General features: G+C 43.7%; 1 protein-coding gene across 2 annotated transcripts; it reads left to right on the top strand.

Moving 5' to 3' along the window:
• Positions 1 to 407: 407 nt before the first annotated feature.
• On the top strand, positions 408 to 2896 carry LOC136539431 (uncharacterized). Of its 2 annotated transcripts, XM_066531385.1 has the most exons (5): positions 408 to 528; positions 858 to 940; positions 2171 to 2330; positions 2455 to 2617; positions 2694 to 2896. In XM_066531385.1, exons 2-5 carry the CDS (start codon positions 889 to 891, stop codon positions 2802 to 2804), a joined length of 486 nt encoding a protein of 161 aa, XP_066387482.1. In that variant the 5' UTR covers positions 408 to 528; positions 858 to 888; the 3' UTR covers positions 2805 to 2896. The 2 variants fall into 2 exon arrangements, 1 of the variants encoding a protein (XP_066387482.1); XR_010779657.1 differs by lacking the exons at positions 408 to 528; positions 858 to 940 and adding an exon at positions 1701 to 1839.
• The last annotated feature ends 23271 nt before the right edge of the window (positions 2897 to 26167 follow it).

Raw genomic sequence — 26167 nt, 5'->3', positions numbered from 1 at the left:
GGGAGGGTCGGCCGAGGCGGGGGACGACGGACCGCGGACGAGCCGGCCTCGAGCGACACGGAGAATGAGGCCTCGCGCGAGACGGAGATCAGGCTTCTTGCCGAGGCCTCGCGCGATACGGAGAACGCGCCTCCTGCCGAGGCCTTCCGTGGGGAGTCTCGGACGAGGCGGAGGCGGCGTTCCCTGCCGAGGTCTTCCCTGGGGAGCCTCGCACGAAGCGGAGTTTGCGTCAGGGTGCCGAGACCTCCTGCTCGAGACTCGAGGCGAGGAGGGGGAGGACCCAGTAGGCTCGGTCGTGGCGGGTGATGGGCCCATGACTTACCTTCTTGCTTTTATTATTTTTAGATGGGACTTTGACAACCCACTTGATGTTTTGCTTGAGGTACCCCATTCTAAGATACCCGACACCATGCTTTTAAATCGGAATGAACTGGCGGAGAATCTGGTGTCGTTGGTTGGGGGCTGTCGTTGTTCCTGAATTCTAAGCAGTTCCGCGCTCGCTAGTAGCACCTTGGCAGTACCTGGAGAGTAAGACACCAGATATACCCTTTTACACTCTGTAGTGTCAAAAAAGCATCATTTGAATTGAAACTAGGCTATATTTAGATTAGTCTTACCAGTTTAGGCCTCTATTGATAATCTGGCATTAAATCTCTGCGTGTCATTTGAATTTATGCTAGGCTATATGTAGATTAATTTTGCCGGTTTAGGCCTCTGTTGATCATCAGACATTAAATCTCTGCAGTATTCTGAAATGTGAATGGTTGCGCTTTTGAAAATGTACATAGAAAAATTCCATCCATGCAGCCTAAGTTCATTGCGTCTGAACGATTCATTTCCTGCTCGTTGGTGTACAGAGATTCGCTGTAGAACTAAATGAAAGGATAAATGTTGTACAGAGCTGCACACCCCATTGATGTTGTGCCAGATCAGGAATTCGGTGAGTATCACTGACCTAATTTCAGGCGCCAGTAATTTTGTTTTGTATATTTTTTCTTTCTTAGGGGTGTTTGGATCCTACAGGAAAATTTTAGTCCCTGTCCCATCGAATGTTTAGACACATGCATGAAGTATTAAATATAGGCAAAAAAAATAACTAATTGCACAGATTGTGGCTAATTTGCGAGACGAATTTTTAAGCCTAATTAGTCCATGATTTGACAATGTTGTGCTACAGTAAATATGTACTAATGGCGGATTAATTATGCTTAATAAATTCGTCTCGTAAATTAGTCTCCATCTGTGTAATTAGTTTTATAATTAACTCATATTTAGTTCTCCTAAATAGCATCCGAACATCCGATGTAACATAAACTAAAATTTAGTCCAGAAAACCAAACACCCCCTTAGACTTTCATACCAAGTACGTGAGCTGTTGACAGGTAAATGCAGATAAATGGACTTACTGTGATGAAAAGTACAACTCACGATATTTAGGTCCTGTTTAGTTCCACTTCGTTTTGTCAAAATTTTTAAGATTTCCCGTCACATCGAATCTTTGGACGTATGCATGAAGCATTAAATATAAATAAAAAATAAAACTAATTACACAGTTTAGACGAAATCCACGAGACGAATCTTTTAAGCCTAATTAGACTATGATTGGACACTAATTGTCAAATAACAACGAAAATACTACAGTATTCATTTTGCAAAAAATTTTGCATCTAAACTGGGCCTTACACCAGAAAGCAGCAGGGTAGGCACAGAGATATTTCTAGTGCTACTCTTTCCACTCTTTATAACTAGACTCGGTCTCCCTGGTGCCATCTACCCCAGTCCCAACCCAATCCACCGGATAAACTATAGGCTGCTTTGTTCACTTCCCTTTCTTGACAGGTACTAAACCTTATCTGTGGTAGCTTGGCACGGTTTTCTGTGTTTTTGTCCACCAGCTACACACTGCTAGTCTTTCTTATCAATGAAGTCGGCATTAGGTGTACTACTACTTTAGTTCGATACTTGTGATCCATGCGGTAGCTTGTTAGTTTGTGAGAAATAAACAACTCAAACTTCTCTAGGTCCTCTCGTGGTATGGCTGCTAATGCCTCTGCCGCTTATTGCTGGGCTCAGATTCCAGGACCATCTAAAGACCACAGACCAATTTCTTTTCCACCTCCCACGACTTTTCTACAATTAGCTATGCTTACACGTGCTTGTTTGGCCGTAGGAGAAGCCTCAAGAAGGCAAAGGACGACGGCGAACGCGAGCTTGGCAGATTTGGGCATGAACATCGCTGGGCTCCCTTCTGACATCCTTGTGGAGGTGACGGCTAACATCGCGACAAGGTCTTTGACTCCCCTCAACGACATCGTCAACCTCAGGCGATCGTAAGTCATCCCATTTCTGAATTCTGATCTTCTCTTTGGTTCTGTCTGCTTGGCTGCCGCCATCGCCATGAGAAATACAGTGACCTAACCTTGAGTTGGTGGGCCTGCGTGGCTGCGTGTGAAGGTGTAAGTTGTTCCGCGATGCGACGGCGGCGAGGGAGGTCGGGCGGTGCATGGCCGTTCAGAGAGAGTGGAGGCTGCACTGGTGGGATAAGACGAGGTTCCTGTCCGTGCTTCGGCGGTGCGCGGCGAGCGGCAACCCCGAGGCATCCTACATCCTTGGATTGGTAACGTCCGTAACACAAATTCAAGCAGACAATCGCATCGGCAGCTTGTATTGAATGTTAGCTTCTCATTTGCCAGGAGCTGTTCTGCAACCGGAGGAGAAAAGCCAGCGGGCTCCGGCACCTCCGACGTGCCATGGAGCATGGTCGTGAGCCGCTTTGGAGTCGTTTTTATGTATTAAACTTGTGAACTTGAAATAGTATATATTTTTGAACGTGTGGTTTGTAATATATTGTGGATTTTGGACAAATTTGGTCGTTTGTGATATATAAATGTGGTTTGTGATATATTGGTGTTGATGTGTGGTTTATGATATATAGCTTTGTTGTTTATATGGAAAAGCAAAAAACAAAAAAAAAGAATTTTAGAGGTGGTTTTCCCGAGTGCCTGTGCTGTGGCACTCGGGAAAGAGGGATTTTTTTTAAAAAAAACAAATTTCTTTACCGAGTGCCTGAGCTGCGGCACTCGGCAAAGAGTATTTAAAAAAAAATTCAAAAATCTTTCCCGAGTGTTGCACTCGGGGAAGAAAATAAAAAAAAAACGGCGTCGATCGGCGGCCAACGGCGTTAAGTCGTCCCTGAGTGCCAGCACGGCACTCGGCAAAATCTTCTCCGAGTGCACGATTTTCGACACTCGGGGAATGCGCCTTTTTCGTGGAAGGATTAGCCAGAGGCTCTTCCCCGAGTGTTGCACTCGGGAAAGGCTTCCTCGAGTGCAACTGGGCCATCCTCGAGTTCAACTGGCACTCGGGGAAGCTAGCAGTTCCTGTAGTGTATATCCGTGCATATTATTGATAATATACATATCTGTAATATGCAAAAAAAAAATATCCTATAGCTAGCTACTTTAAGAAAAGGATAAAAAAAACTCATGCATGGACCACCTGTACAGATGTCCTAGTTTGTAAGCATCGTACGTGACAACGTACACGAAATCTTCTGAAATTTTTATCATAGCCTCCACATACGATATCACGACATCTCAACAAGTTTCATGATTTTCGGACTTCGTTTGCTTTTTATAGAATTTAAAAACACTTCGCACGCAAGTTCACGGTCATGTTTCATGAACAAGATGTCCGAAATTTCAGGTCCGTTCCTGGATACGGCCTCACACTACACTCACTAACATGACTATCAATTTTTGAATCATTAAATTCCACTATCCGTACCACGTGCAGTTCAAATTTATATTTTTCGAAAAAAATCAAGTAAACAAAATAAAGTAACTAAATATATCAAAAAGCCAAAAAAATCCCTAAATTCTAACGAGGAGTTCCTGGTACTTTATAAGGGCAACACAAAAAATTTGGAGGCCAAAAACAAAAAAAATAAAAAAACTTTGCCGAGTGCCGGCCATGGCACTCGGCAAAGGGGGTCTTTGCCGAGTGCCTTCACAGAGGCACTCGGCAAAGGTAATTCAAAAAAATGTAATTTTTTTAATTCCTCCATTTGCCGAGTGCCAAAGCTGTTAGGCACTCGGCAAAAACATTTCGAAAACAATATTGAATCTTTGCTGAGCGCCGTGTCAGGGGCACTCGGCAAAGTATTTTTAAAAAAAAATCTTTGCCGAGTGCCTAACAGCAGGCACTCGGCAAAGAAGGATGTGGCCGAACACCGTTACACAGGACAGCCTATGCCGAGTGCCGAGATTTTGCTGAGAGCCTGGCACTCGGTAAAGAAGTCCTTTGCCGAGTGCCCGACACTCGACAAAGAATTCTTTGCCGAGTGCCGCACTTGGCAAAGAAGGTCTTTGCCGAGTGCCCGATTTTTGACACTCGGCAAAGGCTTTGTTTCCCGTAGTGTCACTACGGGAAACACGTGATTTGCTGAGTGCCAAATTTTGGACACTCGGCAAAGACATGCTTTGCTGAGCGCCGCACTCGACAAAATATGACATTCGGCAAAGAGGCCTTTGCGGAGTGCCTAGCACTCGGCAAAGACCTGCACTCGGCAAAGGCAGACACTCGGCAAAGATTGGTAGGGCTTAATGGCATCCAGCAGCGTCCTCTTTGTCGAGTGCCCCCCGTTTGGCACTCGGCAAAGAATTTACTTTGCTGAGTGCCAACCCTAGGCACTCGGTAAAATATTTTTTTTGTTTTTTGCTACCAATTTTTTTGAAGCTTTAGTACACTACCACAAACAACATGTTTAAATTTGGGACTATTTTCATTGCATTTTGGCATATTTCTATAGTTTATTTTGTTTTGTTGATTTTTTTCCAGAAAATGTAAGTTTGAACTGCAGGTGCATCGAATAATGGATTATATTCGTTCAAAAAATATTATCCTTGTTTCTTAGTGTAAATTTAGGCTAAATCTAGGAACTGTCTCGAAATTTCGATCAACGTGCTCACGGGGCAACGCCGCCAACCCACGTGGGAGTGGTTTTTTAATTGTATAAAATGCGAACGAATTCCAAAAATCATGAAACTTGTCGAGTTGTCGCCGTATCGTATGCGTATGCTGTGGAAAAAATTTGGAAAAGTTTCGAGCACGTTGTCACATACAATGCTCACAAACCAAGACATCTCCACATGGTAACCTACGCCTCGGTGACTTCGTCGCCCTGGACGTGGGACCACTTCTACGCCGCCGAGGACAACGAGTTCGGCAACGTTGCGGCGCGGATCAAGGCCGAGTTCTAGGTGAGTCTTCATCGCACTAAATTGGTCAATACTACGCATTCATTGGTCGTTATTAAAATAATGAAACAATACATGATGTCTGTATGCAGGACTTCTTCAGGTGCGACGAAGGGTTTGAGGACTGGGCGGCGCGAGTGCAGGACAAGGTCTGTAGGTCCTGACTCTCAGGACCTGTACTACGAGACGCAGCTCCAGTGCATCATCAACTACAGCGCCGACGTCCTTGGTCAGGTGGTGAGGAAGGCCGATGCCAGGACCAGGACGCTCACCAAGGAGCAATAACTCTTGGTAAGTACAAAACATTAATACTGACTCCTTCCATGAAGAATAGGTAGGCTTCATTTCATCTTCTGACATATCAATAACTTGATGGCATGCAGCAATGTCCTGATTGGTACGCCAGACACCACCTCTGCTGGGAGGCCATTGTGGACAGGTGGCTCTCGAAGGAGTGGGCGGAGAAGCACAACATCCGTCGGGACTGCCGCCTGCAGATGGGTGGGGCGCCACACCACCAAGGCAATCGGAGCCTCAGCGTGTACGCCCAGACATGGGTAATCTTCTTTATGTTTTCGTCTTTATTTATTTATTCTAACGCTCAATTCTCATTATTTGTAATCATCTTTGTGTTTTTCTCGCAGTCCTAGGCGCACCAAGGCCAGGAATGCAACAAGTTCATGGCGTACACCCTGGCACACAAGGGCAAGGCGATGGCCTCGGAAGTCACCTACAACCCGGCGGATGGGCCCGAGGCATACACCAGCGCGAGTGTCCACAGCAAGCTTAGCGAGTACACCTCAGCGACCCACGAGAGCCATGGGGAGGACTTCGATCCGGCCACCTAGCCCCTGGACACAGACCTCCTGATGAGGCTGAGAGGAGGGAAGCAGCACGACCGGTACTGGATGGCGGACAACACAGTCGACTCTGCCTCTGTTCCCAACCTCGCCGAGATTCGAGCAAGGAGCACGACCTCCTCCCTCCTCATACGCTCTCGGTAGCAGAGCTCACAGCAGCAGATGGCGGAACTCCAGGTTAGTACTGTTTTATTTGTCGTTCATTGCTTTTACACATCTACCTTGCCTTTGCATTGTTTAAACATTGCGGGTGGAATGTTGCAGGACGACTTGCGGAGGTTGGAGGCCCAGCAGGCGACCTTGGCAGAGGCCCATCGGCTAGAGATGGAGGCTGTACAAGCCCAGAGGGCGGCCGAGACGCAGAGGTTGCAGGACATGTTCAACTTCATGGCGAGCCTTCAGACCTTGCCAGGTGTGGTCGTGCCCCAGTCGCTGCTCGCTCTAGTTGTGGCTCCTCCTCCTTCTGTTGGGACTCCGATGAGTATATATGGTTGTTTATTCCTTTAGCTTGTGCGGCCCTCCTATAGATACTCATGAATTCGCTTCTTCTTTGTGCAGCAATAGTCGGCGGGTTTGAACCCGACTCCTCAAGGTGGCCCTTTTCCATAGGCTGGGTGGACAACTGGCCCTCCTCAAGGTGGCAGTTCACACTCCGGGTGGGGAGGCTGGCAGTAGATACCATTTATTTGTTTCTTTTCATATTGCATGGACTTGTGTTAGACTTAGCCTTATGTTGGACTACTACTAGAGACATATATATTGTGATGGATATTGTCATGGATGATGCAAATGTATGATGGATTATGGACAATGGATTTGTATGTGATGTATTATGGATGGTGGATGTGTATGTGATGGGTTATGGATGTGTATGTGATGGAATATGGATGTGTATGTGATATATCATGTGCTGTGTGTTGATATATATGTGATTTCTTTGTTTGCGCTGATGGAAAGCAAAAAACAAAAAAAGCATTTTTCCCCCTCTTTGCCGAGTGCCACACTCGGCAAAGAGGGCTTTACCGAGTGCCGTGACCATGGCACTCGACAAAGCTGGGAAGCAGAGACCTAATTTCCCAGCTTTGCCGAGTGCCAGAGCCATGGCACTCGGCAAAGATTTTTTTTTAAAAAAGAAAAAATTTCTTTGCCGAGTGCAAGAGTATGGCACTCGGCAAAGAATTTTCAAAAAAAAGGAAAATTCTTTGCCGAGTGCCGCTGAGATGGCATTCGGCAAAGAGGGCCGTCAGATTTAATGTTAGTTTTTTTTGCCGAGTGCTGACGTGACACTCGGCAAAGACTTTACCGAGTGCCCGATATGTGGCACTTGGCAAAGAAACCTTTGCCGACGGGTTCTTTGCCGACTGCTCTTTGCTGAGTGCGGCACTCGGCAAAGCTTTTACCGAGTATATTTCGGGCTTTGCCGAGTGCCGCAGGCACTTGGCAAATTGCCGGTTTCCAGTAGTGTGTGTATTTATAATTTTCTTCGGAATATGGTGTGGAAACTGGAAAGAAGTACTACTACATACTGTATGACATAATTCAGAACTTGGGAGTATATATGTATGCAACATACATAGAAGCGCTAGCAATAGCTTTGATCCTATGGAAAATTATGCAATGCAATCTTTTGTAGGCACTAGCAATAGGAGCACTAGCAACATACATACTGTATGACGTAATTCGACCGATATTAATGATCATATATATGTAGGCAACTAAGCAAGAGAAGGCCCATTTATATTGATTCAGAATTCAGATTTGAGTTTAATTAGCCTTCTTGAGCTTCACATGCGCATCAATACGTGTCATGGAAGAACTATACGCATGATCATGTCCCTTACTGTGCTACAACATTTTGCCTGATATATGCATATCCTAAATAGGAGCTCATTCATAATAAATGCTTTCATCATCTGCACTACATATGTCGTACTGTGCTCATTCATAATATCCGAGCTGGTCTCTCAAGACTAAACACCCGTACATGCGTACCCTCCACATATATGTAATTAATTATAATGGCAGAACGTACGGCCCCTAGCTAGAGAGCTATGCTATATAGCCTCTGCGTGTGACTCCCTCAGCATAAGTACATTGACACTGTCATCTCTAGCTCGATGTCCTCCGCCCCATCCCCATGGGAACGGATCGGGGAGATAGATAGGGCCGCGTTTAGTTGAGGCCAGATTCGGCGCCGGCCGATTTCGGTCGCACTGTGATGATACTGTAGCGTTTTGTTTTTATTTGGTAATAATTGTTCAATCGTTAACTAATTAGGCTTAAAATGTTCATCTCGCAAAGTACAACTAAACTGTGCAATTAGTTTTTGATTTCATCAATATTTAGTACTCCATGTATGTACCACAAGTTTGATGTGATAGAGAATCTTTTTTTTTTTGCATAATGCCAAAGTTTGGATTTTTGATGAACTAAGGTGCACGAGAAGAAGGATCAAGAGGTCCCCGTGATGCGTGCCCCTGCGATAGGGGGCGCAGGGATCGCCATGTGTGGAGTGGCCTACCTGGTGGGGGAAGAGCTAGCTAGCTAGCTTAGCCAGCCATGCAGCTAGATAAGCTAGGGCACGCATTGAGTAATGGTCGTTCATCAAAGGTGAGTAGGGGACCCCCCCCCCTTGGGTGAAGGCGACAGATCAATACAGCATGAGAGTGAAGAAGCGAGATGGTGGAGAAGGTACTAGCACAGTTGCGCATGTTGTGCTGTCCATCCATCCACACAAAGGCATTATTGATAGCGGCTTATATATGGTTCCGGAACTTGCGATTGTCAAACCTTATTTTCTTGCATATCCATCCTTTTCGTAATTGCATTTTGGCAGTCAAGGAACCTTATGTGTGTTGTATGTGAGCTTACTCCTCTCTGAAGCTTGTTGCAAGCAGAGCTGTGAAGGTAGGAAAAGGCACGTAGTCACATAGAGCTTTCGTAGAGGTATTCGATAATGCAACTTGACAGACGTCCGAACCGTCGGACGCACCCCTCCACTCATCCACGCTCTATTAAAAAAACTCCACTAGGCTTATCCTCCATGCACTCATCCACTGGCTTGCACGCCTCTCGCCCCCTTCATCGCGTACGACGCCTGCTCCCTCCATGGCCAGCAGTGGCGCCCTCACCCACCCCGGCACGCACCCTCCCCTAACCCGACATGTGTCCATGGCTGCCTCCCTAGCCGGCGGCGGCACCCTCACCCTACCCGGCAGCTCCTTCCCCCACCCGGCGCGGCGCCCCTCGCCCCACCCCAGCGTCATACCTCACCCTGGCATCCTCCATCACCCCAGTGTCCTCTCCCACTGGGAGCCCCCAACGCCCACAGATCCGGTGGCCCTCTGCCCCACAACGGCGAGATCCATTGAGCAAGAGCGACATCCTTTGAAGTTGGCGCGGCAGTGTTGTAGGGAGTCGGCGGCTCTCCCCCACCCAGGTGTGACGCCCTCCCACTCTGACAGCGTCCTCTCTCACCCCGACGACCGTGCTTCCCCCACCCTGGTGGTCATGGCGCTCCCCGCGCTAGGCTTTCTCTCTCTCTCTCTCTCTCCCTATTTTGCAATTGCATGTTTCAGTTGTTTTAGACGTTTTAGAGGTATATTGTAGTTGAATCATATGGATGTTGATGTAGACTAGGCCCGATCTTCTGAAAGGTATGACTCAACGTTCGCATACAAGCCAAGGAGAGGAGGAGGTCCAACATGGGCGTCCAATTCATCTTTTTCATGGTGGAAGCCTAGTCCAACTCAAGTTCGAGTCCGGCTCAGGCTCCAGGACCAGTCTGCCTTAAACTGGTCACCCAGGACGTATCTGAACTCCGTTTTTGATGATTCCCGTTGATTCCGAAGGTCTTTTGATATGGAACCACTTTGATTGGCTTCCTTATCAAATTAGCTTTCCAACCATATGTGGATCGTCGAAAACAGAGTCCAGATGCGTCTTGGGTGACCAGTTTAAGGCAGACTGGTCCTGGAGCCCGAGCCGGACTCGAACTTGAGTTGGACTGGGCTTCCACCATAAAAAAGATGAATTGGACGCCCATGCTGGACCTCCTCCTCTCGTTGGCTTGTATGCGATGAAGTAGTGATGTCCTCATCATCCTCCCTTTCTTGAATTGAAGTCGTCCTCGACCGAAGTAGATCGTCTCCTCCATTGGATGGCAGCAATGATGGTTCCGGAAGAAGACATTCATTTTGGCGCCCCATCCTTCGTAAAGGCGGCTGCCATGGTGGCTTCCCTATTAGGAATTCATCATCCTTCTCCTACAAAAGGTTAGTACCAACAAAAGGCATAGCACTAGAATTAGGACCAAGTGGACATATAGGCGATGTACAAGTTAGAGCATAACATGGTTCATCATGAACAACAAGAATAGATTTTAGAGCAAATAAAACTTCTTTCATGTTACTTGAAGGTTCATTTAATGGTTTGCTAGAGTCGTTATCAAGGCCTTTCTTTTTCTTTTTAGCAAGTTCCTTTTCATATTGCACAATTTCAGCAGGTGTTAAAGGAAGTAAAGCAATGGTCGTTCCTTTAAACATAAAAGTATATCTATTTTGCCTACCATGATGTACAACATTATTATCATATTGCCAAGGACGACCTAACAAAAGTGAACAAGCTTGCATAGGCACGACATCAAAATCAGTATAATCATGGTATGACCCGATAGAAAAATACATACGAGTAGATTGTGTTACCTTTGCCTTACCACTATTGTTGAACCACTGAACATGGTATGAATGTGGAAGAGCATGTGTAGATAAACCAAGAGTCTTGACAAGCTTAGAACTTACCAAGTTATTGCTGCTCCCTCCATCAATTATAGCACGAACACGGAAATTATTGATAATGAGGAACATTTGAAACAAATTATGGCGTTGTAGCTTGTCTACTGGCTCAACTTGTGTACTTAAAACATGCTGAGCAAGGATTGATTTGTAGTTTACAGTGCATGCCACACTATCAATTACCTCATCAGGATTGTCAGCACTATCCCCAAATTTATCTGCATAAAGTTCAGTTGCAAGTGCAAATTCATTCTCTTCATCACTAGCACTAGCATATCCACCATCATCAGTAACAATATATGCGCATTTGCTGGGGCATTCTTTAGCAATATGTCCCATGCCCTTGCAGCGGTGGCACACAACTTTAGAAGAGCTGCTAGAGGAAGGTCTAGCAGATCCACTGGAAGGAGGTGTGATAGGAGAACTCTTCTTTACAGGCGCTGGTGGTGTCTGCATATTAGAAAATTTACTCACCTCGGTTGGACGTGAAGGAATGGATGGAGTCGCGGATGGAGTCATGGATCGCCTAGGTTGTCGTCCCTGTACTTCCCTTTCAGCTTTAAAAGCATAATGATATAATTAGAAAAATCTAGTCCGTTCTTTATAGTCAAGAACATCCTATATTTCACGACGCAAACCTCCAAAAAATCTAGAACACTTATCCATATCATCCTCTTGTATGTTACTACGTGTTAGACCAATTAAAAGCTCCTGATAATATTCCTCAACAGTTTTACTACCTTGATTTAAACGTTGCAGTTTTAATCGTAGATCACGCTAATAGTATGGAGGAACAAATCTTGATTTCATTCGTCGTTTAAGTACAGTCCAGGTTTGAGGTATTTGAGCATTAGCATTAGCATTATTGCAAATATCATTCCACTAGAAAAGAGCAAAACTAGTAAACTCACTAGTAGCAAGTCTAACTCTATATTCTTCATGTACTTGATGGGAGCTAAATTTTTGATCTACAGCCATCTCCCAATCTAAATATGCTTCAGGATCAGCAGAACCAGAAAAAGGACGTATCTTAAACTTGGTTTTAGAGAAAGGATCATTATTACCTTGGTTGTTACCTCCCATACCGCGTCGATTAAAGTTCAACCGATTACGGTTACGTGCATCCTCGGCACGTCGTTGAGCTTCGGCTTCAGGCTCCGCGTCGCCATCGTCCTCCTCAAAGAGATCATCATCATCATCTTTAGGACATGGTTCATGATGTCGTTGTTCAATATCTTCAATCCTCTTGGCCAAATTGGTGATTTATTGAAGGATCTCATTGAACTTGTCATCAAGAACAGCACGAAGCTCATTCTTAGAAACACAGTCATTGAAATCTGTAGGTGCGTCCTTGTTTCCTTGGTCGCTGCCTCCGGCTTTTCCTCACATGGTTAGTAGAAAGGAAAAGACAAGACAAATAGTATTATCCTTACCAACTACTTAGGTTGTGGACAAGGAAAAATAAGGCACTCAACTCTCAAGCGTCTTACCATGGTCTTACAAGTGTTCTTACCAAAGCAACAGGCGGTGCAATTGGTCGGTGACTGTGATACCGTTGTAGCTTGAGTCTAACAGTTGCAAGGTGAACCTGTACTTGGTTAGAAGAAAGTGGAGCTTGGACAGGCACAATATAGTAGCAAGGAATAGCAAAATTCATAATTGAATAGCAAAGCTGAATAAGTATCCCAAGTACTTATCTTAGTTGCTAGCCTACTCACGTTCCAAGTACCAGATGTATCAAGTGATGTGAACAGCAAGAATATGATTAGGAACAAGGTAGAAATTAACACACGCAAACACAGCTCAAATAGCGCTCTTTATGTGCTCCTCTAGATATTGTTCCTCTTTTGCCCCTCTCATTTTTCTATTTTTTTGGGTTGTCGTTGTTTTTTTGAGAAAATTCAACTTTTTCTTTTTCTTTTTTTGATATTTTTTCTTCACTTTAGAGCACAAAAGAAGTAACCACAGAAAATATGAGCTTAAACAAGTGAAAGACGTGGCCTGTGAAATTTTCAGAAGACGTGCTCGAAATCGATAAAAACCTTGTGACCATGAAAAGAGGATTTTGTGACCATTTTTTGACCAAAATAAAAATCTCTGACCATGAAAAGAGGATCTAAAACCAGCAACCAGAACTTGACCTAGGGCACAAACTCAACAACGCAAAATAGAGATGAAATTGCACAGCACAATGAGGCTATAGGACAGGGAATATGTGACGATATATTTTTTTGGCTTTTTGTGGACTATAGGTAATGCAAAAACAGTAACAATCTAAAAGGGAAAACAAAGTTATACGTAATGGGCAATAAGGGCTCTGATACCACTTGATGTAGACTAAGCCTGATCTTTCAAAAGGTATGATAGCGTCGATCGGTGGAGACTCGACGTTCATGATCTAGGCTTCAAACCAAGATTGATTCAGACCCCGCAACCGTTACACCACTGCTCTATTGGTTATCAACCACGCGAACGCAATTGACCTCGCCGAGAAGGCTTTCCTACAAGCGAATCGAGAACACAAGCAAGAATGAGATAAACGCAATCTAAAATTGCAAATAAATATGAGGCTTATGATAATGAGAAAGAGTTCAAGTCTTTATTCAAAAGGACTAATCACCACAGGCGAACAAGATCAAGAACTGGAGCCCTAGTTCACAGCAAGCGGCCTTAGCGGCGATAGTTGTGGCAAAATGACGTCTGTTTTACAAGGAAATCAAGAACTAAACAAAACCCAAACCCTAAGAAGAGCGACGGCTACTATTTATGGAGTCTTAGGCGTCACCCCCCTGGACGCGCCCCCTAATAGGCCCAAACATGATACATGGTCCAACGGACCAAAAGACGATGTCACAGCACCCTGACAGATTTTAGACGCTGACTTGTTTCAATGATTTCTGTTGATTCCGAAGGTCTTTTGACATGAAACCACTTGGATTGGCTTCCTTATCAAATTAGCTTTCCAACCATATGTGGATCGTCGAAAACAGAGTCCGAATGTGTCCTAGGTAACCAGTTTAATGTAGACTGGTCCTAGAGCCCAAGCCGGACTCAAACTTGAGTTGGACTGGGCTTCCACCACAAAAAAGATGAATTAGACGCCCATGCTGGACCTCCTCCTCTCCTTGGCTTGTATGCGATGAAGTAGTGATGTCCTCATCAGATGTTGCATAAGTAGATCAGGGATGTTGCACATGTTGCATATGTTGTAAGTGTTTCAGAGACATGTTGCAAGAGTATATTTTGAGTGTTTCAGATGTTTCAGAGGTATGTTTCTTCTGTGTTTTTTAGATGCATGTTGCAATTATGTTTATCTGGATGTTGTATATGTTTCACACATATGTTGCATGTGTTTTATTTAGATGTTGCGTATGGGTTGCAATGGTTTTCAAGTGTGTTTCAGGTGTTTTTTCAAGTATTTCAGAAGCATGTTGCAAATGTTTGAACTACCTTTAGACGTATGTTGCAACCGATGTCTTTGGATATTTCAAAAGTAGATCGGGTGTTTCATCTCTCCTCCTCCCACCTTCTACTACACTGTCTCTCCCAGAGCTAGTAGGGCATCCATATGACGCCACAGTTGGGTCCTTCTGAATCAGAGGCGCCACACGCCCTTCTTCTCTTGTCGCTCGGGCGGTGCAGGCCCCACGTGCAGCGCAAAACGGGCACAACACTAAACGACGCGTGTAACACCTCGGGTGTTTTAAATACTAAAACCTGACATGTCATCATACGCATTGCAAAGCATTTGGCAATTGATGAAAACTTTGAGATGCATACACTAAAACAAGTTTATATTCATGTGGTATGTGTTGAATTGTATTGTTTGACTCAAGTTCAAAGTTTGTTTGATTTTGAATTTTTCGTGAAAACCCCGATTTTCAGCATTTAAATCCTACCCTGAAAATCCATTTCAAAATCTATGCATATTTTGGGGTTGAGTCCAAAAGCAAAAGTGTAGAGCTTGACAAGTTAAGCAAAGTTTGTTTTTGGAGTTTTTCAAGTTGTTTAGTAAAATTTGGAGTAATTCAAAAAGGCGTAATTCGTTAAATTTCCCCATTTGAATTCAAAAGTTCATTTCAAAATCTAGACCTGAATTAGGAGTTGGTTATAAAAGCAAAGTTGTAGAACTTTTGATTTTGAACAACTTTTGTTTTTGGAGATTTTTGAGTTGTTATGAAAATTTGAGAGTAATTTGTGAATTTTGGCGAATGGCAAACTTGTAAATACTGTGAACAGTGTTCACCGCCGTAGCTACACCGCCGGCGACCTTCGGTTCGCTTCCAGACGCGCGCGTGGACGTCCTCGGCTTCGCGCTGGCGTGGGAAAGGCTCCTGCGTGGCTTCCTTGCGCTTCTGGCCGCTCCTTAAGGCCTAAGCCGTCGCCGTTCTTCGCCGTTTCCCTTCCTCTGTTTTCCCGGCGCCGTTGCCATAACTCCGTTGAGCTTTTGCCGTCGAACCAGCGCCCGCGCCATCGCAGCAAAGCAGTGTCCCAGCTCCGCTAGTTCCTTGCGCGTCCAGCAAACCAGTCCTTGTGGCTTGTCTTCACCGGAAACTCGCGGTGCGCGCTCTTCTTCCTCGCGGCCGGCAGCGTCCCCGTCGCGAGCGCTTCGCCGTGGCCAGCGTGTTACGGTGATCCTCTGCCCCTGCTGAGTCTTGTTTCAGCTTCGCCACGATGCTGTAGTCCTCCATGACCCATTGATTTCTCATTTTGACCACCACAGCTCCCGGAACATCGCCACCGACGACGATCTGCTCCGCCGTGCTTGCTCGGAACGTCGACCCACCTCTCCGTTGCTCCTCCGGCCTTGTGCTCTACTCAGTCGCGTTTGGGGTGAGCTGCTGATGCTTCCTAGGCCTTCTGTTTAGCTGTACAGGTCTCACGTCGCCGGCGTAGCGCTGCCATGCCACCGCGTCCGCCATGGCCGACGACGAGCTAGTATAGGGCCGTAATCAGTGCTGATAGGGACGTCAATCGATGCGCCTAGTCTTGGTGATCATTTTGGTACTTTGGCCGTCGCCGTTGGACTCACCGTCGACGAGTTTACGCCGGTCAGCGCCGTCGCCGTCGTGGTCAAACGCGCGAGGTTAGGGATGACAGGTGGGGTCGGGTTGTCAGTGACTCAACGTTCAAATGGATTTTTCTATTTTCAGATTTGAATGAATAGTGTCTATTTTTGTTATTTTTGTGTAGATTTATTTAGAGCTCCAAAAATTATGAAAATTTTTGTGTGACTTCTCTGTGATGTATATTATTTAAGAAAAATATGAAATAATGTTTTTCAGTAATTTTTGAATGTGATAAAAATTGCTCAATTTATTAATAAATGGATTTCCATGATTTTTCTAGGCTTATTTATTTATCCAAAAATTATGAAATTTGTTTTGCCACTTAGTTATCATGTAATGAACATTTACTAAAATTTTGAGCTCAATTAGAATAAGTTGATTTATTTCATAATTTTGAATTAAATAATTAATTCATAAAAGCAAATAGTAACCTTTGATGATTTAGGTTTTGTTTGAAATTTTGGATTGAGTGATGACCTTGGGTCATTAGTTGATAATGATCCTTGGCAATTGATGTATGTGTTACGAAAAAGATTTAGTTGTTTGACTTGCAACTGTACCGCGAAGGAAAGTTGTATTCAAATTGTTAATTTTTGCATCCATCATCGAGCATCATGTTTCGTATTCCGCATCATGTTAAACATGGCATTGTTATTACGTGTAGTGAACGAAGGTGAACACGTGGTAGTTAATCAAGTTGTTGAGGAAGGTTAATCCGTCTGTTGAGGTCGGATCGAATACTTGTGAAACGTCGCAGGAACCGGACTTTTCCGTCAACGAAGGCAAGCCCCGGATGCATACAACCCTACCTTGTATTTTACAAATTGATTTCGCTTTTGCTTCTTTTACTGCATTAAGTGATTAGGAGTCAAGTACAAGTCAAATTGGTACATTACCCACCTTGTTATTCCATAATTACCATATTACCAGTTTTAAATTCGTATATGCCTAGTTATGCTTAGCTATGCGTAGAACGATGAAAGTCAGGTGATTACCTGTCACCTGCGAACTTTAAACTGGGATTTGATTAACTTATGTTATCATGTGATATGGGAATGTGGAGTAATAAATCTAGACCGGGCGGACTCGGTGTGTGTGAGCCACAAGACATGGAGGTCTTGTGAGCAGGTTCTTTCCGCCTGTGTCGATTAAGGCACGTCCGTTGTTGAACTATGTGCGGTGAGACTTTGTAGTACTAACCACATACTCTGGTAAGCCTGAACTTGGCGATTCTATTACGAGAATGGCTACTCGCGCACTAGGAGTGGAGAGATGGCGGGAATAGCGTGTACCCACGTGGCAATGGGCTGGATTGGTGGAGTACTGTATTCTCGGGTGGCGCGGACCCGTTCTTGCTTTAGAGGATCCGAGAGTAGGTTGATATATGTAGGTCGGGGACCTGCATATGTCGTGTGGTCTGGAATCCCCAGCTGGGTTTAATCGGTTCGAATCGTCGTTGCTCCTCGGTTATGGAGACTCACTTCTCTGTTCATCATCGTAGTACTAATAACTGGAACTCGAATAAGGCTTGTGAAGGTGTTGGATATGAAGTTTCATGATCTCAACATGGATCGTGTCAGCTTTGTATATGATTTTATGAAGTTTTCTATATAAAGAATTTTGTTAAAGAGCTTTTACGCAAAAGAACTTTGATTATTGTTAAAGCCATACCTTGAATCCCATGAGCCGGCATTCCTGAGTTCTATCAGTTTTATTTCGGTTAAGTCTTGTTGAGTACTTTTGTACTCAGGGTTCGTTGACCCTTGTTGCAGGTGAGCCTCATGAGCAGATCTGTTTTGGATCATGCTGCATGACAGTTGTACCTTGTGATGACGATGAGAAGTAAATGTGTGGCCCTTGGGCAGGGCAGTTTCATTGTGTGTTTTGTATTATATTATAATGCCACTCCACTATTTCGTTTTGTAATAAACATCGAACCTAGTTGCGAGGTTTGAAACTACTAGTTTTGTAAATTATGTTATTGTAAGACTTCCGCTGTTTTTACTCTGGTATTGATGTTTGAATAAATGTTGTAATACTGCAATGACTCTGTAACGTGATCCTGCTCGGAAATCGTGGATGATTCGGGGTTCCCCGAGGACACCCGACAGTCTTTTTAAGTTAATGGAAACATATGCATAAATGTCAAAGGTCGTCGGACAGTGACAGGTGCATGTGGGCCCTATAACTTAGGAGGTTCTGCCACAGAATGGTATCAGAGCGATCGTTGCAAGGTTTTTGTTGTATTGTTTTACAAAAACTTCAAATTGATTTGGGATGACTAAATTTAACTTGATAATTTGGTTCAAATTGCTTCTGACTTATCTTATTTCTTTCTCCCTATTCCGTATTTGATTAAAAAGGTTTTGTGTGGTGGAGTAGTAATATTACTATGCCCTATATAAAAATAAATGTTGTTTATGTGCATTATAAACTTTGATGTTTTTGGTTCGTAAGAACGATTCATGCATCATTATTAATTCACTCGTTACTTCCTTCACCTCTTAGTCTGGAGTTGAGTAGTGAGACTGGTTTGAGTAATGTAATCCATCATAGCTGCTCTTTAGACTTTGATCAAATGGTCTTACTTGGATTAAATTGGCTTCCTACAGTATGGCTCGTGCCAAGATGACGCCCCGTAAGTCCACTGGACCCAAAGGAGTTCCTCGTCACCAACTTGCCCCTAGAAACGATGGTGCTAGCAGTAGCAGTTCTAGGCCTGATCCCCAAGCAGAGATACAGAGGATTTCTGCAGAGTTAGCACAAGCTACTAGAGATAGGGCTTTGGATGCTATACAGGTAGGAGAATTACAGGATCAATTGAGGCGTCTCACTACCGCACACAGGAACTGCGAAAGCATGTTAGTTCGTACAGTGGAGGGACGAAATGAGGCTTGGCATAGGGAAAATGTAGCTAGAGCTAGAACTCATGAGCTAGAATTCTATGTAGAAGATTTAGAAGAACATAATACTTATCTGCATGAGGAAGTTCATAGGCTTAGTAATCTGCTAAATCCCAATCATGAGCCCCAAGCTGATGCCATGGACCCCGGTGTCATCCTTGCCGATGATAACGAATCGGAAGAGGAAGAAGAAGAAGATCCTGAAGAATTAGTAATGATCAATGAAAGTGATGATGAAGGCGGTAATAATTCCGGAATGGATACCGAGCCTGAAGTTTGAAATAATCACGGAAAAGAGTAGAGTTGTATAATAGTTAGTTATAGTTAAGCTATGTATCTTTGTTTTAGTACTTACAGGTTGGTGTTTATATTAGTAAACCCTATGTAATGTGTCTGGAGTAAGCTTTTGTGCAATTCAATAAAGGCTTGTGAATAAAGTTTGGTTTGTTATGAGCAGATGCGTCGTACGCGGGGTTCGTATGTTCCTAGAACTTCGCAAGATGAGGATGGTATTCCAGATCCGCCACCAGTTCCAACAAATCTAGCTGATGCTATAACCTGCACTTGTCAATGTGACTGGCTGAAAATTCCCGTTTGCTTCATGAGATCGCTCTAAGTAATCAGAATCAGATGCAAGGAAACCGTGGTCGTCACCATAACAGACAGGAGGCTACATATGTTGATTTTACAGACACAAGACCACCAGTGTTCACCAAGGCAGATGAACCATTGGAGGCTGATGACTGGCTTCGAACCATGGAGCAGAAATTTGACCTTATTCCATGCACGGAATATCAGAAACCTGCGTTTGCCGCCCAGCAACTTAGAGGTGCAGCAAGTGCTTGGTGGGCGAACTTAGTGGCTATGCAACCAGCTGGCATTCCAATAACTTGGGCTGAGTTCCGTACTGCCTTCAGAGCCCATTATATCCCTGAAGGAGTGATGGCAATGAAGTTAGATGAATTCCTTGCTTTGAAGCAAGGAGATCAAACCGTGATGCAGTATGTGGGAAGATTTAATCACCTGTCACAATATGCATCAGAACATGTCAATACTGATGCCAAGAAGAAGAGGTGGTTTATGAGAGGTTTGAATACCAAGCTGCAAACAATGATGACAACTTGCACCAATGTCACTTACCATGAGGCCGTAAATATTGCAATTGCTTCAGAGTCAAAGTATCGGCAGCATAAGGAGCTCAAAAAGAAAAAGAGTATGCCGTCCGGATCTTTTGGGGGAAATCAGAAGAGGCAGAGGGTGATTTATCATCCAGTACATCATAATCGTCCTCCTTACCGTCCGCCACAGTCTCAAGCCGGGCAACAGTCAAATGTCCGTCCTGCTATAACCTATCCGAACTCACAGTCAACCAATGCTCCTGGTGGCAATGCTCCAACGTCCCAGGGTCACAACTATCCGTGTTACAATTGTGGAAGGACTGGTCATTTCTCCAGGGAATGTCCATATCCTAGGCAGGTTAATCAAAATTATCAGAAGGCCCCTGCCAATCAACAACAGGGTCAGGCACCAAACAAGAACCCCAATCAGAATGCTCAGAAGGGCAAAGATGAGAGGAAGACAGGACGGGTGTTCTATATTCAAGCTGGAGAAATTCCAGAAGGGGAGCCAGTGATGATGGGTATGTTTCCTGTTGCCAATCATCCTGCAGTTATACTTTTTGATTCTGGCGCATCGCATTCATTCATCAATAGAACATTTGTCGTGAAGCATGAAATTTCAATTGGGGCAACAAAGGAAAGTTTCTTTATACAGTCGCCCGGGGGACGTCTGTGTACTAAGGAAATGGTATACCAGGTACCCGTAAACCTGGGTGGGCATATTTTTCCCACTACCATGATTATCCTTAAGGATCAGGATATAGATGTAATCTTGGGAATGAATTGGATGTATCAGCATAAGGCTGTTATAGATGCTTTGAATAGGACATTAAGAGTAAGTTTGCCTGATAGTAATTCTCAACTTCTCATCCAACTTCCAACCCTAAGAAGATCAGTGGGCAAGGTTTGTGCAACTGCTGTCAAAGAGATTAGAGATATTCCGGTAGTGTGTGAATTTCTGGATGTGTTTCCAGAAGATCTACCCGGTCTACCACCTGATAGGGATGTCCAGTTTAACATAGAGTTGCAACCTAGAACAGCTCCGATTTCTCGGAGAGCTTATAGGATGCCACCTAAGGAATTGGCCGAGTTGAAGACTCAGTTACAAGAATTGATTGAGAAGGGGTTTATCCAACCTAGTTCCTCACCTTGGGGATGTCCGGCAATATTTGTGAAAAAGAAAGATGAGACCCTAAGGTTATGTGTTGACTATCGTCCGTTGAATGAAGTGACCATCAAGAATAAGTATCCCTTACCTCGGATAGATTTGCTTTTTGATCAATTGGCCAGAGCCAAAGTTTTCTCCAAGATAGATTTGAGATCAGGGTATCATCAAATTAAGATAAAGCCTGAAGATATTCCCAAAACGGCATTTACCACAAGATATGGATTATATGAATACTTGGTAATGTCTTTTGGTTTGACAAATGCTCCCGCTCATTTCATGTATCTGATGAACTCAGTATTCATGCCTGAGCTAGACAAGTTTGTAGTGGTGTTTATTGATGACATTTTAGTATATTCCAAGAATAAGAAAGAACATGCGGAACATCTTAGGATTGTTCTGACCCGCTTGAGAGAACATCAACTATATGCCAAGTTCAGCAAGTGTGATTTTTGGCTTAAGGAAGTGCAATTTCTTGGACATGTCTTGTCAGCCGAAGGAGTTGCAGTTGATCCCGGCAAAGTGAAGGATGTGCTTGATTGGAAACCGCCAACCACAGTTCATCAAGTTCGGAGTTTTCTGGGATTGGCAGGGGTATTACCGTCGGTTTATTCCAGATTTCTCTAAAATATCAAAGTCCATAACTGAATTGTTGAAGAACCAAGTTAAGTTTGTCTGGTCATCTGATTGTGAAGAGGCTTTCCAGACCTTGAAGAGACTGTTGACCTACTGCACCAGTATTAGCCCAACCTGATATCGAGAAGCCGTTTGATGTTTATTGTGATGCTTCAGGTATTGGTATTGGATGTGTGTTGATGCAAGAAGGCCGAGTCATTGCCTATGCGTCCAGGCAACTTAAGCAACATGAAGAACACTATCCGACTCATGATCTGGAGTTAGCAGCTGTGGTTCATGCTCTGAAGATTTGGCGGCATTACCTGCTTGGTAATACGTGCCATATGTATACAGACCACAAGAGCTTAAAGTATATCTTTACTCAGTCAGAATTGAACATGCGACAAAGAAGATGGTTAGAACTGATTAAGGATTATGATTTGGAAGTACATTATCACCTAGGGTAAAGCAAATGTGGTTGCAGATGCCCTCAGTCGCAAAAGTTATTGCAATTGTCTAGCAGTGAGAACAATGGGTTTGACGCTATGTCAAGAAATGGAGAAGTTGAATGTAGAAGTAATTCAACAAGGTAGTTTGACCAACATAATTGTTGAAGCCACTATTCGAGATCAAGTTATTGTTGCTCAGAAGGAAAACAAGGGTATAGCCCATATCAAGGAAAGAGTCAAGAATGGAAAAGCAGAATGCTTCAGCATAGATGATGAAGATGTGTTATGGTTCAAGGATCGCCTGGTGGTACCAAAGGTTCCTGAGTTGCGGCAGTCAATTCTAGATGAGGCACATGCTACTAGGTTATCTATCCATCCGGAAGCAACAAGATGTACCATGACTTGAAGCAAAGATTCTGGTGGACTAAAATGAAAATAGAGATTGCTAGATATATAGCAAAGTGTGATACTTGTCAAAAGGTGAAAGCTATACATTTGAGGTCTGCTGGTGAATTACAACCATTACCTATTCCATCTTGGAAATGGGAGGACATAAGTATGGATTTTATTGTTGGTCTACCCAAGACATCAAAGGGATTTGATTCAGTATGGGTTATTGTAGATCGACTAACCAAATCAGCACATTTTCTTCCAGTCCAGAATACATATCCCACTATACGGTATGCCAAGATGTATTTAGAGCGAATTGTGAGTCTCCATGGAGTACCCAAGACTATTGTGTCAGATAGGGGTACACAGTTTGTCTCCAACTTTTGGAAACAATTGCATTCTTCATTGGGTACCAAACTTCTGTATAGTACAGCTTATCATCCATAGACTGATGGACAGACTGAAAGAGTCAATCAAGTACTTGAAGATATGTTAAGATGTTGTGTCCTTAACTATTCCAATAAGTGGGATGAGTGCTTACCTTTGGCCGAGTTCTCATACAACAATAGTTATCAGGAAAGCATTAGAATGGCTCCATTTGAAGCACTCTATGGTCGTAGATGCAGAACATCGTTGAGTTGGTCTGAGCCTGGAGAAAGAAGATTCTTTGGAGTTGACCTTGTGAAAGAAACAGAAGACAAGGTTAGGCAAATACAGAGTAATTTGAAAATAGCTCAGTCCCACCAAAAGAGTTATGCGGATAGAAGACGGAGACCATTGGTATTTAACAAAGGAGATTTTGTATATCTGAAAGTATCACCAATGAAGGGAGTTAACCAGTTTTGGTGTTAAAGGAAAGTTGGCACCCCGATACATTGGACCATATCAAATTTTGGAGAGGTATGGAAAAGTGGCATATCGCTTGAAATTACCTGAACATCTCGCAGCTGTGCATGATGTGTTCCATGTTTCTCAATTGAAGAAGTGTCTCCGAGTGCCTGAACAGAATGTTGAAGTTGAAGGAGTGGAACTAGAACCGGATTTAACTTATTCCGAATATCCTATCCGAGTGTTAGATCAGAAAGATCGTGTTACTCGAAGATGGACAATCAAGTTCTATAAAATACAATGGAATCAACATTCAGAAGAGGAAGCTACCTAGGAATCAGAAGATTACTTGTTAGAAAAGTTTCTAGAGTTTCTAGCGTCAATATAGAATAGAGTAATGTTAGTTGAGCTCGGTTGCTACAAATTGTGTTTTGTAAAGGAACCTCAGCTGTTTTATGGACAAGTTTGGATGTTTTTGGACTGACACATTTCCTTTTCCATTACTTACTCTATGGCTTTGAATCTCGGGGCGAGATTTCTTTTAGGGGGAAGGATTGTAACACCCTCGGGTGTTTAAATACTAAAACCTGACATAGTCATCATATGCATTGCAAGGCAATTGGTCATATGTGAAAACTTTGAGATGCATACACTAAAACAAGTTTATATTCATGTGGTATGTGTTGAATTGTATTGTTTGACTCAAGTTCAAAGTTTGTTTGATTTTGAATTTTTCGTGAAAACCCTCGATTTTTCAGCATTTAAATCCTACCCTGAAAATCCATTTCAAAATCTATGCATATTTTGGGGTTGAGTCCAAAAGCAAAAGTGTAGAGCTTGACAAGTTAAGCAAAGTTTGTTTTTGGAGTTTTTCAAGTTGTTTAGTAAAATTTGGAGTAATTCAAAAAGGCTGTAATTCAGTTAAATTTCCCCATTTGAATTCAAAAGTTCATTTCAAAATCTAGACTGAATTAGGAGTTGGTTATAAAAGCAAAGTTGTAGAACTTTTGATTTTGAACAACTTTTGTTTTTGGAGATTTTTGAGTTGTTATGAAAATTTGAGAGTAATTTGTGAATTTTGGCGAATGGCAAACTTGTAAATACTATGAACTAGTGTTCACCGCCGTAGCTACACCGCCGGCGACCTTCGGTTCGCTTCCAGATGCGTGCGTGGACGTCCTCGGCTTCGCGCTGGCGTGGGAAAGGCTCCTGCATGGCTTCCTTGTGCTTCTGGCCGCTCCTTAAGGCCTAAGCCAGTCGCCGTTCTTCGCCGTTTCCCTTCCTCTGTTTTCCCGGCGCCGTTGCCATAACTCCGTTGAGCGTTTGCCGTCGAACCAGGGCCCGCGCCATCACAGCAAAGTGTGTCCTAGCTCCGCTAGTTCCTTGCATGTCCAGCAAACCAGTCCTTGTGGCTTGTCTTCACCGGAAACTCACGGTGCGCGTTCTTCTTCCTCGCGGCCGGCAGCATCCCCGTCGCGAGCGCTTCACCGTGGCCAGCGTGTTACGGTGATCCTCTGCCCCTGCTGAGTATTGTTTTAGCTTCACCACGATGCTGTAGTCCTCCATGACCCATTGATTTCTCATTTTGACCACCACAGCTCCCGGAACATCACCACCGACGACGATCTGCTCCGCCGTGCTTGCTCGGGGCGTCGACCCACCTCTCCGTTGCTCCTCCGGCCTTGTGCTCTACTCAGTTGCATTTGGGGTGAGCTGCTGATGCTTCTTAGGCCTTCTATTTTAGCTGTACCAGTCTCACGTCGCCGGCGTAGCGCTGCCGTGCCACCGCGTCCGCCATGGCCGACGACGAGCTAGTATAGGGCCGTAATCAGTGCTGATAGACGTCAATCGATGCGCCTAGTCTTAGTGATCATTTTGGTACTTTGGCCGTCGCCGTTGGACTCACCGTCGACAAGTTTACGCCGGTCAGCGCCGTCGCCGTCTTGGTCAAACGCGTGAGGTTAGGGATGACAGGTGGGGTCGGGTTGTCAGTGACTCAACGTTCAAATGGATTTTTCTATTTTCAGATTTGAATGAATAGTGTCTGTTTTTGTTATTTTTGTGTAGATTTATTTAGAGCTCCAAAAATTATGAAAATATTTGTGTGACTTCTCTGTGATGTATATTATTTAAGAAAAATATGAAATAATGTTTTTCAGTAATTTTTGAATGTGATAAAAATTGCTCAATTTATTAATAAATGGATTTCCATGATTTTTCTAGGCTTATTGATTTATCCAAAAATTATGAAATTTGTTTTGCCACTTAGTTATCATGTAATGAACATTTACTAAAATTTTGAGCTCAATTAGAATAAGTTGATTTATTTCATAATTCTGAATTAAATAATTAATTCATAAAAGCAAATAGTAACCTTTGATGATTTAGGTTTTGTTTGAAATTTTGGATTGAGTGATGACCTTGGGTCATTAGTTGATAATGATCCTTGGAAATTGATGTATGTGTTACGAAAAAGATTTAGTTGTTTGACTTGCAACTGTATCGCGAAGGAAAGCTGTATTCAAATTGTTAATTTTTGCATCCATCATTGAGCATCATGTTTCGTATTCCGCATCATGTTAAACATGGCATTGTTATTACATGTAGTGAGTGAAGATGAACACGTGGTAGTTAATCAAGTTGTTGAGGAAGTTAATCCGTCTGTTGAGGTCGGATCGAATACTTGTGAAACGTCGCAGGAACCGGACTTTTCCGTCAA

The sequence above is a fragment of the Miscanthus floridulus genome, chromosome 2, assembly GCF_019320115.1.
Source record: "Miscanthus floridulus cultivar M001 chromosome 2, ASM1932011v1, whole genome shotgun sequence".
Lineage (NCBI taxonomy): Eukaryota > Viridiplantae > Streptophyta > Magnoliopsida > Poales > Poaceae > Miscanthus > Miscanthus floridulus.
This window is presented reverse-complemented; position numbering and strand designations above follow the sequence as displayed.

Excerpts from the sequence above, each read along its gene's own strand:
- LOC136539431 (XM_066531385.1), top strand. The coding sequence starts at position 889 with ATGTTGTACAGAGCTGCACACCCCATTGATGTTGTGCCAGATCAGGAA. Across the intron at positions 941-2,170 it reads TGTGCCAGATCAGGAATTCG|GAGAAGCCTCAAGAAGGCAA; the intron begins GTGAGTATCACT and ends GTTTGGCCGTAG. Across the intron at positions 2,331-2,454 it reads ATCGTCAACCTCAGGCGATC|GTGTAAGTTGTTCCGCGATG; the intron begins GTAAGTCATCCC and ends CTGCGTGTGAAG.